At 40.3% G+C, this 20063-nt stretch overlaps 1 protein-coding gene across 1 annotated transcript in view; it reads left to right on the forward strand.

Moving 5' to 3' along the window:
• The first annotated feature begins 1844 nt into the window (after window positions 1-1844).
• Window positions 1845-20063, forward strand: part of LOC115370695 (uncharacterized) — a 30978-nt gene continuing 12759 nt past the window's right edge. The window contains exons 1-4 of the mRNA XM_030067832.1: window positions 1845-1869; window positions 5276-5450; window positions 9068-9168; window positions 19657-19751. Coding sequence (XP_029923692.1) covers window positions 5335-5450; window positions 9068-9168; window positions 19657-19751 — 312 coding nt within the window. The 5' untranslated portion in view covers window positions 1845-1869; window positions 5276-5334. The remainder of the gene's footprint in view (window positions 1870-5275; window positions 5451-9067; window positions 9169-19656; window positions 19752-20063) is intronic.

Genomic DNA, 20063 nt, shown 5'->3' on the forward strand with positions numbered 1-20063 from the left:
GGCCTTTCTTTGACACCATACCGCTTGCTTTCAATATTAAAAAATTGCAAAAAATTCCCAAGAGAATTATATAGATAAATAAAAGGTTGTTATGCTACCTGACTATTACTGAGGGGTATTAGAACACATCTCTAAAATGTTCATAATTTTTGTTATTATTATTTTAATATTATTAACTATAATAACATCTATTTTGCATATATTTACAGGGCTGCCAGCAGAGGGAGCTCATGCTCCTTGGGGGGGGGGGGGGGGGGCTGAACATTGGGGGGGACTTGTACCTCTTGAAGACTGGGTGAAGAGTGTGTTAACACTGGAGATCAGTAGAGTGGGTGAAGACTGGAGATAAGTATCACATTCCAGCATATTTATTTATTTATTTATTTATTCATTTATTTATTTATTTAATTTATTTATTTATTTATTTATGTATGTATTTATTTATTTATTTACTTATCAGTAGGAAAAAGCAGTGGTGGTGTCTGTAAAAACTAACTGAGCTGAATGCTCATCTGTATTGATATGTGCTCTGACTCATTCTCAGCAAATAAGTGATCCAGAGCTTTTTTACAGTGTCTTACAGCCTGGTGTGTAACCTGACACCAGCTGTAAACTGTGGTGGCCTGACACTCCTGCAGCTGTCCTGGGCAGGCTGAAGTGGTTGGGGGAGGGCCAGGCTGTGGGCTGTTGGCTGACAGTGTGAATAAGATTTCAGTTTTGGCACTTATTATTGTTTTATAGTCTTAAATTATAACCGGGTCAAAACTGACCCTAACACAATTAAGGTCAGTATTTTAACCAGAGCATTTTATAATTTAAAAAAAAATTAATTATTTTTTTGGGGGGGTTAAATTGATGTTTCTGACAAAGTCAAGGAGTCTTGATGCAATAAAAAATATCTATATAGTGTTTTTAATTATTTAAAAATTCAAACGGGTCATTAGTGACCCTAACACAAGACAAAACTCACCAGACTAATCCCAGCACACGTGATCACAAGACTTACTTGGCTTTATGGGTGTATATTAGTAGTAAACTGAAAAACAAATGTGGTGCAAAGGATCTGCAGTAGTTAGTTGTATTTGACTTGATTCTTGAACCTTCTCAGACAAGATATGAGAAATACAAACCCACAGCTCTGCAATTAACCCTCATTCTCATTGTAACTTTATGTTCATTGACTATTATTACTATTATTATAATATAATTATAATTATCATTTATAATTATACACACACAGACACACAGATAGATAGATAGATAGATAGATAGATAGATATAAACATACACACACATATATAACTTGACTTTTATACTGTGGCAACACTGTCACACCGCAACACATTGTGCAGTTTACAGTGACCACTGTGTATAGTCTTGAAATAATTGTCCTGTAATAACCCTATAGTAACCTCATAGACACATAGGAGCATTCTTGTAACATGTATTTTCAGTTAAATAATAATTATGAATTGCAATACTGCAGGCGGTGTTTAGATAGGTTTATTGTAATTTGACTGTGAGACATCCTCCGCCCTTTCCTCCTCTTCCTCTTCCTCTACTGATAACACAAAATTCCCCCTGCCTCTTTAACTTGTTAGACTGCAGTGCAGTGGATCTGACGGATGGTGTTTTTCACAGAGAGAAATGAAAAATTGGCATTTATTTGGGAGGAAAAACAACAAAACTGATTTTTTTAGATACCGGATAGACTTAGCTCAGAGATAGGCTACTCTAATAACTTTGGAATGTGTGAAAGTAACTTTTCACACCAAAGTATAAATAACACACCGAGCCACATGAAAATGACCACTTCTGTAGAAGACTGACTTGGATACTTTTAAAAGAATGGACATCTGCATGAGAAATGTAAGTTACCGTCCACTTCACCCTTACTGGGGAAAAAAAAAATGTTCCTGTGGCAAACTGTCAGATACTATGTGTATTCCTTGTTACAGAAAACCATATATACTGATAGCAGAGGAGAGAATTCATACCTGTTTTAAAACCTCACAGTTTTAAAACATTGTATAAATATACTGAAAACAAATTGAGGAAAAAAGTTTGTACATAATAGTCATAATTTTAAATAAATCAACACTGGATTAACAAAACTTAAAAACAAAAAGGATGTCAGGTTTTGCAGAATGCAAAATTCACATGCCGCACTCTACTACATGACCTATCAACCAGAGCATGGCTCCACTCCCAGGGACATCAACCACAGTGCCTCACCACAATCTGTGGCTAGTAGGCCACAGAGCCTGGATGGGTACATACCCAATCATAAACCACCTACATACAAGTACACATAAAAACACAAATCACATATACATATACTCCCACACCCGGAGTGAGTTTTTATTTACTAAATATTTCATCTTGCGTAGTATTGCAATTGATTTTGATATTTTTTTTTTAATGTTATCTATGTGTGGTTTCCAACTGAGTCTGTTGTCTATTGTTAGTCCCAGAAATTTATGCTTGTAAACACGTTCTATTTCAACATCATTGATTATTAATTTGACAGGTGTATTAATTTTCCTGATGGAAAAGATTATACATTTCGTTTTAGATGGGGTTTAATGATAATTTATTGACGTCAAACTACTTCTTAAGTATCTCTAGTTCTCTTTCCACTACATGCAGGAGCTGCCCAAGATCTTTCCCGGAGCTATGTCGACTGGCGTCATCAGCAAATAGCACACACTTGCAGTGGCAATGCTTTGCATATGTCATTAATGTACATGATGAAGAGATGAAGAGAGAATCTCTGAGGTGCTGCACAGATCAGTCTGAAGTATAGCGGTGCCTAAAGCACTCAGGGACTGTTTGTGTCTGCAGCACAGTGACTCTTTACACAGGAAACACAGAGAGAGTGGGAGGCATTGCTTAACACAGAGCTCAGCGCAGCCCTCAAGCCACTGCACAGGCATATTAACACTTAGATATGTAAAATTTAAAAAATCCACCCTTCAGCACGGTTGAACAAGAGCCACTTCTGCTTCTGATCCACGCCATTTTGCCTCAGTTAAACGCTCAAGCTCTATTCAAACTTTTACTGTCCAATAAGGGGAAATTTGGTTTAACGCCTAACCTAACTGTGCTGTGGTGGAAGGGCAAAAATACAGTTCCAGTGGAGTTTGATAGCAACATGGAATAACTTTACCCCAATAGCTAGACGTATAGTTGGCATAGTAATGATGGAATGGAGTCATCTACTTGTTGACTTCTTGACCCTGTTCCCACTGGACTCTTAAAGGATATTTTGCACAGCCTTTCTTCCCATGCGCTTCCCATTTTAGGGCCCACTTACATTGGCAAGTTTGAGCCCGTATCGTGCTAAAGCCAAAATCCCCCCCTACCCAGTGGCCTGCACTCACATTACCTTTTTCCCAAACGCGCCCAAGCACGATTGCCCCCGGTGTGCACGTCATCACGTTGAAATACAACAACAACAGGCATGGCCCGACGTCATTATAAATCACTGTAGTTCAAATACATTCATCATGTCTTCCTTTTAACTAAAAAACGTTTTTGGTCCTTTTAATCAGACATGGGATGTTTATTTACCTTGACAGTTTCGGAGGTAACTTCCTCCTTCTTCAGAAAGGTCTAACTGACAGCTGGAGCGGCACCTGGCAGATCCGGCAGACCGGGTGACCGGGTGGCCGCACACCGCGCGGTGCCGCGGCCAGTGCCGGCCGGTGCTGACGCGGTGCCGGCCAGCACCAGGTCTGCCGGATCTCCGCACACAGACTGCTGTACTTTCATTATAAACCGACTTTTGTTTATACGCGGTTGCAGCAGCACAACGGACAGCGACACAGACAACATGGTTGATTATTGATTGCGCAACGCGGCCATTCGCCGGTAATCGCGCTGCGCGCATTAAACAGTTTTGCAGAGGCAGGAGGAAAGTTGCATGATTTACATCCGCGCACTGCGTGCGTGACCGTGCATGTGCTCATGTACGCGCCCGTACCGCGCTGAAGCACACCCCTTCCAACCGTGCCAGAGCGGGGGAAGTGTACTGTATTCAAGCACGATACGGAGCGATCACACTGGTCAAAGAATCCGGATTTTAAGGGCAATCGTGCTTTGGCGCGGATCAAACTTGCCAGTGTGAGTGGCCTCTTAAAGTCCTCCTTACTATCTGGTATTTTCCAAATGCTTTTAACCCTCCTGTTACCTTTTTTTTATCAACCAGGATCAATATGAGCCCAGCAACTTAAACCTCCAGAATATTATTTTAATAAAAATTGTTACCCAAGGTTATGAGTCAGATACTTTATGTGTCTTCCTGACTCCCTTAAAATACCACCCCATACATCAGAGTTCTTGTGGGAGGTGGAGCTTTTTCCCTCCCAAATGTGACGACTATGGGTAGTTCTGTGTTATGTTACTACAGGTGTGGTTTGGTTATGTTACTGCAGGTGTGGTTATTGCAAATTTTTCATAGGCACAACTCACACACTCAGCTCTGCTGCTCATCCCACAAATGCATGTTCCTTACAAATGTGGCACCATTTAAAAGGGAAATAAACAGGCTTTATTGCCAAAAAGCATTGTTACAACAAAGAAATAATCTACCAAACACACATTTCCTTACTTTTTGTCCGATGTTTATATGTTTATATGCCATGTAAATATGGGGGTTACCATTTTTACGCTGATGATACAAAGCTCTCTGTATCTGTGGAGCCAATAGACTGCCGACCCAAATTCATTTCACTGACTCACTGCCTGCCAGTGGATTACACTCAGCTCTTGATAAAACTCACCAAATGATATTCCCCAATAAAGCATTTTGGAGAAATTCCTCAATAAAAGTCCCTGCATTCATTTCATTTACTTGGTCAGTTGACCAGCTTTAGTCAGTTTTAGTAATTACTTCACAATGGAATCTTCCTCCTTCACTTACTGTGGAAAAGGGAAGTGATGACCACAAATAACTGTTGACACTGAAAGTTGCATACAGCAGTTTGTGAGAATTTCATTTTACGCAAAGTTCATGAAAATAAAGGTTAATATCAAAAACATGATCTTGGCAGGAGATGGCAGGTGTTATGAAAGTCAAATTTCATTGTGAGCTTCCTCAAACTCTTTTTTGGTTTGTTTTATTTTTTGTTTTTAAATGTGATCACACAAGGACAGGTTTGTAGATTTTTTTTCCCGCACCTCCCTACTTTATGACATTTGCTCCTACCCACTGTGCAGCTGCTCTGTAACAAAGTCAAAGGACAAGAAACACTCGCTCACTTCCTCTTCACAGGTTTTCTCAGCAGGTTCTGGGAGTCACACCTAAACCACATCCTACAGAAAGCAGCCATTATGGACGTGAGGGGCCATCAGCAGCAGCAGCTTAAACTCAGGAGTGTCAAACGATGGACATTCTGGAGTCTTTCCATCGCCATCATTTCTCTCGTCCTGCTGCTCTATAATAACAGGTTGGTGGGGAAAAGCTGTTTGAGTATAAACATGAGCAATACCAGTCTGAAAAATAAAATAAATAAAATAAAAAATCATACCCAAAACATAATCTGATTGACTTGTCAGCTCAGTATGGCGCCAGATAATGTTTTAGTACTGACAGACCTGAGATCGTAAGCGGTTATTGCACCTGTAACGTGTTACACTGAACTGTGTTAGATACATAATTCCTACCTGACACAGTTTACATTTCACTTTATTTCATCTTTCATCCAAGTCCACCATGCAACTTGGCTTACCGTCAGCTATGTGTTTTTGTTTGTTTGTTTGTGTTGTTTTGTATTTTTGGTGGTAGCCTAGTCAAAATACGTCAGAGCACAGTGACACGTCAGCCAGAGTGGAAACAAAAATGGATTATTGTGCAGCAGCATAGGCTTTATTTATGATCTCCTATGCCATATAGACTTCAACTATACTAACTAAAGTGCCAGCAAAACAATTTTTTATTCAATGTTTTTTGTACAATTACGCGTTTGTACTCTTAATTTAAACAAAACAAAACAAAATAGAGCACTTAATGAAAATGAAAAAGGAAGTACAGGAACAACAGGTGGACTTGTACGGATCAGATTTCTAAGCCTGATTGTAAGAATAAGATGATACTGTGTGGCACAGCAATAGTGCAGATATTTGAGGATGTGTGTGCTCATGGTTTCAAACGGTATTATTATGTTGTATACTATATGTCATATTGGGCCAACACGAGCCACCAGAACAGACTGAGTGCTCCTTAGTGCAGATCCTCCCAAGTCTGTGATGGAGCTGCCCTCTTCCAAAAGATATTCTCTCATTTGGTGTTTTGACGATGGCGGTGGAGAGCACTGTCCAACACGCCGTCATCGAGGACAATCTCTGCCAAGGAGCACTGAAGCTGTTGTGGTGGCTCGTCATGGCACAAAACCTTACAGGTTGTTTTTTCCTGTAATATGTCACCTATCTGTATAAACATACTGGTCCAAACTACATTATGTAAAATGTTATCTGCAGTCATAAATTTCAAGGCTTAGAGTAAAGATAAAATAAACAATGGTCAGTTATCTGTCTTAAAGCAGATCAAATAACAAGAGCAGATACAAAGAACGTATTTATCAACTCACTTACACTTTTGCCAATCATTTTTCGTCACTTATCAAGTGTTTTAATTTTTTTTTTTTTCCATACTTTATCCTTAAACAATCTTCTTTCTTAAACTGTCCTCCCAACAAGCAAGTCAGAGCAAACACTGAATTTTAGAAAATAAGGCTTTTTCTACTGGCCAAGCATTCAGCAGCAGATGAGCACAAGTAACAGCTCTAATGTTTCTGCAGGATGATACTCACATTGGAGTTTGGCACAAAACAGCTTTGCTCTGCTGTTTTTAGATGTTTCAAGATTTATTGGTTTTTGACACTGAACATAGTTTTGCTAAAAAGTGATGAGGTGTTGGCCAACATTACATGTGTTTAAACCCTGCACTTCAGTATTGACACAGTTGATATGCTAGATTTAGGTATCAGTCAGGCAGCCTCTCTAATATCTAACTAGTCCAAAAAGCTGCTGCTGGGATTATTGGTAGTCTCAGGAAGAAAAACATGAGTTGGCAGCAAGCACACTAGGCTTCATACTATTACTGCCTCTGCTCTCAAAATATATTTTGTTGATTTTAAATGTGCTATATAAATAAAGTGGTATGGTATGGTATGGTATGGTATATTTTCACTGTAGTCTTAGTGAGACACAAACATATAGTTGTTTGGCTCTGACCACTGAAGCTTCACTCAGTTGTGTCTGAGCGGAGCATTTATTGCTCCGCTCGAGCATTTATTGCTAAGCATTTATTGAGTTTATTGCATCAATTCTGTTAAGTTAACCCTTGCACCCTGTTTAACCCTATGTTTGGGGTCAATTTGACCCCAGCCAATGTTTAACGTCTATAAATAAATGATTAACATCATTTTTTTTTTTGCTTCATATTTAATGAGTGTTCCTAATGTAATGGGTACTACCGGGTAAACATGAAATTCACATGATGATAAACTCCTGATCAAAATTTTAAGACCAGCGGAAAAATTGCAAGAATTTATATTTTGCACTGTTGGATCTTAAGTATGAGGGACGAAAAATGACAAAACAATAAATAAATGAATAAATAAATAAATACGCATATAAATATATAAATGCATAAATAATTAAATTAATAAATATTTCTACATTTATTTATTTATTCATTTCTGTTTTTATTCATGCATTTATTTATTTATTTGTGTATTTATACATTTATGCATGTATTTATTTATTTATTTTTACATTTATTTATTTATTTATTTCTACATTTATTTATTCATTTATTTATTTATATATTTATTTTTACATTTATTTATTTATACTTTTATTTATTTCTACATTTATTCATTTATTTATTCCTTCTTTTATTTCTACATTTATTTATTTATTTCTACATTTATTTGTTTATTCCTACATTTATTTATTTATTCCTACATTTATTTCTGTATTTCTACATTTCCACATTTATTTATTTCTGTATTTCTGTGTCGTATGTTAATAAGGTGGGCGGTTCTTACATTAGTCTTAAGCACGATTGGTTTGTGGGTGTGATCCTATCCACTGCTACTACTGGACTGGCAGTAGCAGTGGATAGAAGTGGACTAGCTAGCTACTAGGGCATTAACAACGCCAGACTTTTCCACGTCGTCGACGTTACGTCGACCCGTCAACACCGGGAGATTTTTGGGGGGCTAGCGGGGCTCCAACCGGAGGGAGGGAAGCGTTGTAGTGGAGCGCCGACCGGGCGACCAGGGGGGCGAGGAGGCTGTAGTGGAGCGCCGACCGTGTGTGTGGGGGTGTGTGTGTGGGTGTGTGTGTGTTTCTTCGACTTTCGACGGGTCGATGTTTACATTAATGCCCTACTAGCTACTGTGTAAAACACAATGGAAAGTGTTTTGAGAGCCATCGTCAGTGATTTAAGGTCACTGGCGAATGATGTGGTAAATCATGCACCCACCGACTACTTCCAGTAGTCTGACTACACACACGGTCGGCGCTCCACTACAGCCTCCTCACCCCCCCCCCCCCCCCCCCGGTCGCCCGGTCGGCGACCGGGCATTAACCGGGCCCTGGTCATTTCCAGGGCCAGCCAGGAAATGAGAAAAAATGAGTGGTACATAATGGAAACTGGTCTGTAAAGGGTTAATTATTCAATTTTATTGATTGAATTATAACAGTAATGGTTGGATTGAACTTCAATGACATACTAAAAAAAAAAAAATCTGAAACGATAAATCCATATAGAAGTTATACCTTCAGCCGTCACAAGGACTCAATGTGTCCTTAACAGGGTGAAAGCTATAAATTAAGCGACACACTGAGAGAACGCTTTCTCAGTTGTTGTTTTTTTTAATTTCAACATTCATTGAGAAATGCTGCTTTTGCACCAAAAAAAATTGCTTAAGTATAATCGCAGCCAAAATGCTGGTCAAAAGAAAAGTGAGCGAGGACTCATTGAGTCTTTGCAAGGTGTAAGGGTTAAACTACAGTAATTTAACTGATAATTTAACATATTCTTGTGTACCCACAGGCCTGCTAAAAGTAATCAGACCTGGAGTAACTACAAACCGGCCAGCCAGGCTCAATTCAAAGCAAAACCCAGAAAAACAGCTTGTGGAGCAGTGGGACAAGGTGAGCAATCCTCACTCATCACTTTGAGGACAGCATGACATGTTGAATGTTGTTCTAATTTGTGTCCACAGACACAAATTATCCATTTTTTATTTTTTATTTTTTATTTATTTTTTTTGTGACAGTCATCATGACTTTAAAAGTAATGTATTTGAAATGGAAGTATATTTCATGCCTGTACCATGTATCATTAAACCATATAAAGATTAGATTAGATTAGATTAGATTAGATCAGATTAGATTAGATCAGAGCTGGGAAGAGTAGCCAAAAATTGTACTCAAGTAAAAGTACTGTTACTTCAGAATAATATGACTCAAGTAGAAGTAAAAAGTAGAAGTAAAAAGTAGTCAATAATTACTTGAGTAAGAGTGAAAAAGTACTTGGTGGAAAAACTACTGAAGTACTGAGTAACTGTTGAGTAACGTCTTTATTTTTTAACACAAGCATTCAATCAGACAGACAACAATACAAAATAATCATATTCAGGCAAATTAAAGTTCATCCAATCAATAAAATTAATTAAATCAAAAAATAGCTTAAATTAAAATAATCAAGTAAAATAAATAAAAATAAAATAAATAAATAAAATGTCCAGGTTCTGGAGCATCTCCAAGGCAGCTGTCATATTTCTCTTCCCCATTCATTCACTGACATTGTCAAAAGTCTCATGATAACTCCAGTGCTGATAAATAGAATCACTCCAGACCGTCTAAACTATGCAGGGCTGCCAACTCTCACGCATTGGCCGTGACAGTCACGCATTCAGCCTCAATCTCACACTCTCACGCTCAAGAGAGAAACCTCACACCAAATCTGAAATCAGATTTTCTATTGTAAATTTTTCCACTCATCATGTGTACTCATTTGTGACTATAAACAAGCTCAAGTCTTACATAGGCTCTAAACCACTCCAGTGTCTGATGTGTTATATTTTCTCTGATTGTTGATTCGCTGAAAACATTACCATCATTACGTCAGTGACGTCCATCTGCTGCTCAGGTGCTGCTACTTCAGTTGGTCAGAGCGGCAGAGCAGAGAGGCATGCACGGTGGCGAGATATGAAATTCGAGCGGTTATCCAATAATTATCTGTGTGCGCGGCACACCCGTTAGATCCGGCAGACCTGGTGCCGGCTGGCACCGGCCGCAGCATCGTACGGTGTGCGCGGCCACCCAGTCAGGTCAGGTCTGCCGGATCTGACAGGTGTCGCTCCGGCTGTCAGTTGGACGCTTTCTGAAGGAGGAAGTTACCTCCAAAACTATCAAGGTAAATAAACATCCCTATGTCTGATTAAAAGGAACAAAAACGTCTTTTAGTTAAAAGGAAGACATGACCCGCTGACCGTTGATTCTGCCATTTTCATTTGATTTGCTCCGACTGACTGTGAAAAAACTGTCAACTCCTGTCCCACTCCCGCCACTGAGATTGAGTATGGTCACGTGACGAGGGTGCACGGCTACAGCTACGTTTGATTGGTGAAACACAGTCACATGGTTTAGCCTGGCGGATGTCTCTCTCTCTTTAACAAAATAAAACATTAAAATGATCTGTACGCAGGGAATAAAAGAAAAGTAACGAGCTCAGTATAGCCTAATGTAGCGGAGTAAGAGTACAGTTTTTTCTTTGCAAATCTACTCAAGTAAAAGTATAGTGATTTAAAACTACTCCTAGAAGTACATTTTTTTCAAAAACCTACTCAAATAAATGTAACGGAGTAAATGTAACTTGTTACTACCCACCTCTGGATTAGATTAGATTAGATTAGAAGTCTTTTTTGTCCCCGAGGGGCAATTTGATTTGCAACAGTAGTCAACAAACAAATAGTACAATACATAAAAGCATAAATACAAACAGTGAATGTCATCAGGTGAGTTATCATGACCATAGTTGTACAGTACAAGGACACAAGCGTAAAGCTTATTCAGAAACCCTACAGCTGAGCGAACAAATGATCTGAGGTACCTGTTTGATTTGGCCCTCTTAGGGAAGGTATACCTCTTTCCTGATGGCAAAAGCCGAAACTCAGCATAAAGAGGGTGATGTGGGTTTGCCAAGATGACCTTTGCCCTCTGAATGGCTCTTGCTTGGTAGACATTGTCAAGCTGCTGCAAGCTAATGCCAGTGATTTTTTGGCAAAGTTTAATACAGTTTTTTTCCAATCGCTTTACCTCCTCTGTCAACTCAGAAACCCTGGTATCAAAACAGTTAATATATAGGCGTAATGAGGCACTGTTCCCAAAATAACACATTTTGTTTGCAAAAGGCTCTTACCATGACAAAACATTTCAAACATGCAGCAAAAACACATTTTGTCACCGCCCAATACAACTAATCCAGCCACTCACTCACTTCATACTCAACACCAAAATGCAACATACCCTTTTTAGTCTGAGCAGGTTCAACCTTACTTTTTCCTGTGTGTATTGAAGTCTTTTTTTTTGACAATTTCCATAGTTACATATTGTAAAGCAAGTAGCAAAAGCCAATATTTCCCTCAAACAACTCAACTTCTGCCCAAATGAGTAGATTCCTTCAATCAGCTCTACTGTACTGTAACACAGCTGACAGCAGAATACAAAATACAGCTGTCAGTTTGAATGAGGTTCTCCTGTGAGCTACACATTCAAATGTGAACTTGCAGTAAAGAATTGCATCCAAACTCAGAAAGACCTTGGAGTGAAATTTTACTGTATTGATGGCAAAAACTGAAATACTGTAATTCACATACAGTATTACACAGAAAAACTCAAAGGAGTTGAAAAAAAAATACCAAATACAATTTATAGGCCCCTTTTTTGTAGGTGCATACTGATTGATTGGTGAATGGTGATTTGTGGAAAGGGTAGTGATGCAGGTGCACTAGTGATTTCACAGTGATGCAGCTCATTTCTATCAGCTGTGAGCAGATGTTTTGCTTTTGACTACCACAGTGAAGTCAATGGAGTCAGGGCCATGTAAATGACTACATGTGAGAAGTGTTGTGCAAAAGAGCCTGAAAAATGTGTGAATCCAATGAAAAGGTATGAACACATTTTGTCGAGACTATGACTACAAGGATTGAACCCAAACGCACGACTCAACAAGAGTTCAACTAAAGTATCAACTAAAATCCACAATACCAAGTAACAACCGAAAATCACTCTTGACGAGGATATAATTACAAACGAAGGCAAGACAAAAGTATCAAAAGAACATGAAACTTAACTATGACAAAGCAAAGTATCAAAGAAAATACAAAACCTGACTTGACTTGACGTGACGTGACGTGACAAGGAACATGAACGTGGCAAGACAAAGCAGGATCAAACAGGACGAACTCGCACAGGACAAAGGGAAACACGGACTACACACTACACACAAGGTAATGGGGAACAGGTGGAAACAATCAGGGCGTGGCAGACAATCAGACTAGAGGGAAACACACAAGGGGAAGGGCAAGTGACCTGACACAAGAGGAGAGTGGGATTTCAAAATAAAACAGGAAGTTACGAGACAAGACATGACATAAAACTTAACAAAACAAAACATAATTTCTATGACATGACACATTTGCAAAAGAAAACTTCTGCTGTGGTTTGGAGGTGAAGATGACGACAAAGTGGATCCCAGTTTCATTATACTGGAAAAAGCGACTGAAAAAAACTGTAATGCCACCATAGATTTAACTCCTCTCCAGGCGTTGTGGGAGTTGCCACTCCTGAGTTCATCCTCTACTTTCCCTTTGAATTTCATTTTGGCGAGCTTTATTTCCTTCTTCACCAACCTTTGGGCCTCTTTTTGTTGGTGAATGTCTCCTTGGTGGAAAGCTAGCTTTTTCTGATTTAGAAGATTCTTAAGAGATTTAGTGACCCAAGGTTTATTAATTGGGTATATTGTAATTGTTAGGGATGAGCGAGGGTTGATCAGAAGTTGCTATATTTATTGTTTATTGGAAAACTATTTACAGAACAGTCTCAGAAGCTTCAGATCAATGTTTTTGATCACAATAGTGAACAAACTATTTACAGAACAAGCTTTTTATAAACATAGAACATGAATATTCTTAAGTGCATCAATGAATACAACACATGCAGTAGGCAATTATGAAGTGCTAGAGAGAGAGTGTATATAGATAGATAGATAGATAGATAGATATAGATATAGATACATTTATATTTATATAGATATATAGCTTAATTTGTAATATTTATACTACTACTATATTTATTTTTTATGAACTAGCTACAGTGAGAAAGTGTCAGACTCTCAGTGCATGCAGCCAAAATAAAATTGAAATAATAATATACTTTGTGTGTTGAGCTAATGTAAGCTATGTGTGTACGTGGTGGGTGTGTTAAGACTGTGACTCTGCACCGCGTCCGGTACGAGCAAAGTTTTCTAACTTAGGCTACTTTATATCAGAAACCAGCTGGTAAGAGGGAGCAGATGGTAAAAAAAAAAAAAAAAAAAAACCTAACTCTAACCCTAACTCTGCTCAAAAGCAGCGCGTCTGTTACCAGTCAAGTTCAGCAGAAACTCTACTGACTATCAGTGATTACAAACTGAGGGAAGAGCGAGCTGAAAAAACCTGACCGCTACTGAAGAGAGACGTGAGCTGTCACACCTGAGTGAGTGACAGCTGAGGTTGTCCCTGTGTGTGTGTGTGTGTGTGTGTGTGTGTGTGTGTGTGTGTGAGCGGGGCACACGGCATAGTGGTGGGTCGCTGTGTGTGTTGTGTGTGAGCGGCGCGCCTCTGTACTGTGTGTATGTATGGGAGAAGCGCTGTGTGTGACTGGTCTATCACACAACATGGACACAGTCAGCTACCTAATGAAGATTTTCATTCATCATGAGCACGGAAATTGACATTGATATTACTCGGATCATACTCGTACTCGGCAAAAGTGCTTTATCCATACCGGATACTCGTTTCAGCCGAGTATCCGGCTCATCCCTAGTAATTGTCTTCCTGGGGACAATCATTTGTTCACAAAAGGAAATGTATCCTGATGCAGTGTCTGTCAGCTCATCTAAGCCAGTGCAGGTGTCTTTAAAAACATCCCAGTTGGTGCTGTTAAAACAGCCATTCAGCTGGTGAACAGTGCCCTCAGTCCACACAGCAACCTCTTTGCATTCCACTTTTCCTCTCTTGAGGGCCAGTTGATAGACTGGTGCTAAAAAGTCGCAGTTGTGGTCGGAAGAGCCAAGTGGCGCAATAGTATAAGATTTATATGCCCCTTTTATAGTGCCATAGCACAAGTCCAGCACCTTACCATGTCTTGTTGGACAGGTTACATACTGGTAAAGGTGACCAAGGGCCTTTTTAAGACTGCAAGTATTGAAATCACCAAGTATGAAATGTGGGGCATCAGGGGAAATGCTTTGGAAACAGTGGACAAGTTTAACAATAGTGGATGTTGCATCCTTAGGGCCCTATCTTGCGCCAGACTCCCTAAACCCGCTATTTGCGGATTTAGGGTTTAGGAAGAGGCGTTCCCCCGTAAAAGTTTCTATCTTGTGCACCTCCCGCTATCCGCGAAACACCTGCGCTACCCGCTATATTATGCATAGGCGTGTTTTGGGCGTTACACCACTTAAACCAATCAGTGTGCCAGGTGCCTGGAGCCACATGTGTCCAAGTGGACGTGTCACAAGGTTGTACTGATTGAGTAAAATCCCCGGGCCACACCACAGACACACAAGAGGCAGAGGTGGAACTATGTGTAAACTAATTTATTGACAAGGTAGATTGGGCAAATAAAATATTAAAAATAAAAATATAGCACAGCTGCTGGCTTATGATAAAACAATAAAACGTGCTGGCGTAAGTGTCCAATTAAAACAGTCTTTCCTCTAAACAGTTTATATGAGTAATATACTCAGTCCATTCCGGCGGCGTCCCGGTATCAGTCTGACCGTGTGCGTGGCGACGCTCCATCGGGGCGTGCATTGAAGCAGCCTGGACGCGCTCTCGTAACAGCCCAAACTTTAGCGGATCCCTAAAGTGTGTGCGCAAGATAGCAACTTTAGGGATAGCGCATGAAACACGCCCACGGACACACCTCCAGGCGCAAATGACGGAGTCGACATAAGGGATAGCGGGTAGCGGGTGGCGCAAGATACCGTTTAGGGATAGCGGAAGTTCCTAAATCCGCAATTTGCGGGTAGCGGGTAGTGGCAGCGGATAGCGGGTGGCACAAGATAGGGCCCTTAATGTTGGCCTTAGGATGAATATAGACTACTGTAATAAAAACTTGCGGGATTTCCCGTGGTAAGTAAAATGCTCTGGTGCGCACTTTACGCATGCTTGAAGCTCATCGATTTTGTTCCTCAGCGACTGCGCATTTCCAAGGATAATAGACGGAAGTGGCAAGCGGCGCAGTCCGAGTTTGCGTAGCCTCTGATGCACCCCTTCCCTCCGTCCATGCCTCCTCCCTCGTACCGCTGTCAGTTGTCGTCTGTCAGCCGGTCTGTGTAGCCTCGGTAGTCCAGTCACTGGCGGCTCTGGGGAGGGGCCAGCAGGGGCCAGTGCCCCCGTAACACTGAGTCTGGACCCCGCTGTGGCCCCCCCTCCGAACAAAGATTATACATTGTGATGCGGCTTTCACTTACCGCATGGTTTGGGCTGCGCTCTGCGCTGGGTACAGCGCACATAGATCTATGACGGCGCAGAGCAGCATGCACACGCGTGTAGAGTAGGGCGCACGGCGTGCACGTATGTGGCGCTGATTGCTACGCGACTGAAACAGACACTAGGAAGTAGTTTTTTCTCTGGTGGACAGCACAGCAGCTTCAGATGAACCATGTAAAGAGGCAAATACATTCTTTAATTTATGAATTAGCTGAACTAATGCTTCTTAATAAATTATGTTACATGAATGAAGGCTCTATTTTTTTCTCATTTCTTGTGATTTCACCTGTTACCTGTTGTGTGTGTGACTTCACATGGAATTTTATAATAAATGTATGACTATACTGCATTGTCTTTGCAAGAGTAGTGCATATCTAATGATGTCAATCATCTAGGTTTTAGAAGCAGGAGTTTGTACTAAGTGAGGAGTTTGTCTGTACTAAGGTTACACTGTTTCTGTCTCTTATACACTCTAAAAACACCTGGGTTATTTCTTTAACCCAGTTCCTGTGTTACTTGTGTTGGGTTACATTTCTGGGTTATTTTTCCAGAGCCATAACCATTTCTTGGGTTATAAGGATTTTATTTTGACACAATTTGTGGGTTTTTCCAGTTGGGTAATATTTCTGGGTTATTTTTTCTGAGAGTAACCCATTGTTGGGTCAGAGACTTGGATTTGATTGATTGATTGCTTATTGATTGATTGATTGAATACTTTACGAACAGTTTGTGTAACGAGGAGCACTTCATTACTAGTGACTGATAGCTTTGCTTGTAAATATTGCACAACATGGTTGGTAGAAAATGCACTTTAAACATACAACTTAACTATGCACGTTAATAATGGAACTTGGTACTTTAGTCACAATATTTGCACTTTATTATTGGTTTGCACAGAATAATTGCACATTGCATATTTCCACATTTTATACAGACTATTTACTGTCTATTTATTGAATAATTTACAACTTGATAATGTAACAGTGTAACAGGCTTGGGTTGTAGTCAGGGCTTGACTCCACCTCTGAGCGTACAATTGAATTAGCCGCTGATACCGCACTTGCGGGTGATTGCCTATTCAGAATTGAATAGCGTTATGTGTGTTAGTGTCTGTAACACTGTGTGGAAATGTGCAGTAAAATCATATAAATATGGAAGTGCTTAATTACTAAGAATACTGTGTGAAAAGTTTTAGCCCACTCAACTTTTGGGTTGAGTGAGCTAAATGAATATGACCTATAAGTTGGGTTATATTGACTACAATCCTGGGTCATGTTCAAAGAAAAATTGGGTTATTTATTTAACCCAGATTATGGGTCAAAATGCATAACCCAGTTTCTTGAGTCAAAATAACACAGCAAGTAGTTGGACCCTTTTTGACCCAGGGGTTGGGTTAAAGTTGGGTTATTTTTTAACCCAGCAGTTTTTAGTGTGTACTTCTCAAATGTGATATTTTGAACCATTCAATTTGGTTACAATGGGTAATCACTAGTTTTATGGATGGATATCTTGTTGAAAGTTTATCAGAGTCCAGAGCAATCAAGTCCATAAACAAGACACTCATGAAAAAACTAATAAAATCCATGATGACTCCACGTCATTAAAAGTTCTTAGGGAAAAACACCATTCGTGCAACAGATCAGTTAAAAAACGGGTTAAAATCTACGTTTAAAAAACGCATTAACAAACAGTACAAGACAGATCAGGCAACTTTATGTCTCACCTTCGACTGAAATTTTGCAAGATGTAGCTGTGTTTGGCCAAAAGAGTTGACCTGCACTTTAACCTCAAAATAAACATGGAGGAGGCAATAGCTCTTCCTGTGCTCCCCTATCCAGTTTCCAACTGAACTTTGGCTGATAACAAGAAGAAGAGAGACGCTGCATGGTTGGCAGTTAGCCTCAAGACAGGCATAGATGGTAAATTGTATTATATAAATAACGTTAAATACACTACTCACAAAAAGTTAGGGATATTCGGCTTTCAGGTGAAATTTCAGGATGAACCTAAAATGCATTATAACCTTTACAGGTGAACTTAATGTGACCTTCTGTAAACTTTTGAATGCACATGTCCAACTGTTCAATGTTTCAGTACTTTTTGCACAAGTTGCTGTTCTCTAACAAGGAGTTTAACGGCAAAATTCACATCAGGTGTTTGATCCATGAATCGACCAATAAATTTCCTGGTTCAATTAGAATTGGTATTTAAACAGTCCTCCTCATCATGCTGTTCACATTTTGACATCATGAGACCAAGACGACACCTAACAATTGATCAGCAGCACCTCGCCATTGCGAGGCTTCAAACAGGATGTCCTCAGACGGAAGTGGCCACTGAGCTTAGAGTGTCATCAGCAGGTTGCAACAGAGATACAGAGAGACTGGAAGAGTCACAGAAAGGCATAGAAGTGGATGTCCTTTGGCCACATCCCACACTGATGACTGCTTCATTGTGAACAGTGCCCTGCGGAACCGGATGATGAATGCCACTCAACTCCAGGCACATTTAAGGGAGGTGAGAGGCACCCAAGTGTCATGTCAGACCATTCGAAACCGTTTACATCAGCATGGTCTGCGTGCTAGACGACCTGCAAGGGTACCTGACCACACCACCAGGCACAGGTGTCATCGTCTTGCATGGGCCAGGGAGCATTTACGCTGGACGAGGGACCAGTGGGCGCTGGACGAGGGACCAGTGGGCCTCAGTGCTGTTCTCTGATGAAAGCCGATTCATGTTGAGCAGAAATGATGGCCGCCAACGATGTTGGAGACGTCAAGGAGAGCACTATGCATCAGCCACTGTTGTCACCAGACGAGCCTTTGGTGGTGGTGGTGTTACTGTGTGGGCAGGTGTGTCTAGTCAGTACAGAACTGCCCTACACTTTGTGACAAGCCCATACTACCTGAATAACATCATTAATCCAGTCATTGTGCCCCTGCATGAACAACACAGGCCTAATTTCATCTTCATGGACGACAATGCTCCAGCTCATCTAGGTCGCATCATTAGGGAACGGCTGCTGATGACTGGGTTACCTCAGATGGAGTGGCCTGCACTTTCTCAGACCTGAATCCCATAGAAAACCTATGGGATCAGCTGAGTCACCGTGTAGAGGCTCGGAGCTCTGTACCCCAGAACCTCAATGTCCTGAGGGCCACCCTTCAAGAAGAGCGGGATGCCATGCCTCAGCAGACAATAAGTCGACTTGTGAACAGCATGAGACGTCGTTGTCAAGCTGTAATTGATGCTTAAGGGCACATGACAAGTTATTGAGACATTGACATTTTTTGTTGTGGTATACCCACCACTGTTGTTGGCTTTTGTTTCAAGAAATTGTTTGAAATGAGGAAATCACCAGTGCATGCTTCTACTTAAATGCCCTACTTTCATGATATAATATCACTCTAGCGTGAACTTTTTACATTTTCCGTAAATTTCACCCGAAAGCCAAATATCCCTAACTTTTTGTGAGTAGTGTATAATGTAAATGGCCCACCACATCCAATCACAGTCTGTTGTTGCAATGTCAAGCAAAGAAATGTCTCCAGCTAAAAAGGGATTGACTGGCCGAGAAGGCAAACACTGTTGGAAAAAAAAGTTATTAATGCAGTATTAATTGACATCATCAAAGTTCAAGTCAATATAAAATGGCTTAACTCTTTCCTGCAAATAAAAAAGCTAACTGAATGGAGTTAATGGGAGTTTTCTCCTCCACTACCTCCCTGGGTATTACAGCCTTATCTTGCCAACTCCATTATGGTTTCACATTTGACAGATTCCTTCTTACAATAACATAAGTTTATTTCATGTTTTCATCTCTCCTCTAATCTATTTTAATTTCTTCCACCTTTCTCCTCCCACACAATGCTCTCAGATCCACCTGGAGAAAAGGCGCCTCTCCTGCCAGTCAATGGGACGCACACACTGCTGTTGTCAGCTTACCTGGAGCACCGCACAGAAAACCAAGAGGTCAGTGGAGAAAACAGAGGAGGTTCAAGTGCAGGGCATTGACATGTACGGTGTTAGTGTGTCTTTTCCCTGCGTTAAGGGAGAAGGAGAGTTAAGGGTTCGATCCACTGCCCACTGGGACCACATAAGCTGAAATTGTTTGCACTCATGGTACTATAAGCAAGCTACAATGGATAGTGTATATTTATTTATTTTGGAGATAAACCCCTTTAGAAGTACACATTTGGCTTTAGTATCAATTATACTTTTCTTTAGAAATCAGATATTCATCCATCTATTGATTTGCCAGCTAAACGTCTCAGGGTTGGGGTG

This window comes from Myripristis murdjan, chromosome 13, assembly GCF_902150065.1.
Source record: "Myripristis murdjan chromosome 13, fMyrMur1.1, whole genome shotgun sequence".
Classification (NCBI taxonomy): Eukaryota; Metazoa; Chordata; class Actinopteri; order Holocentriformes; family Holocentridae; genus Myripristis; species Myripristis murdjan.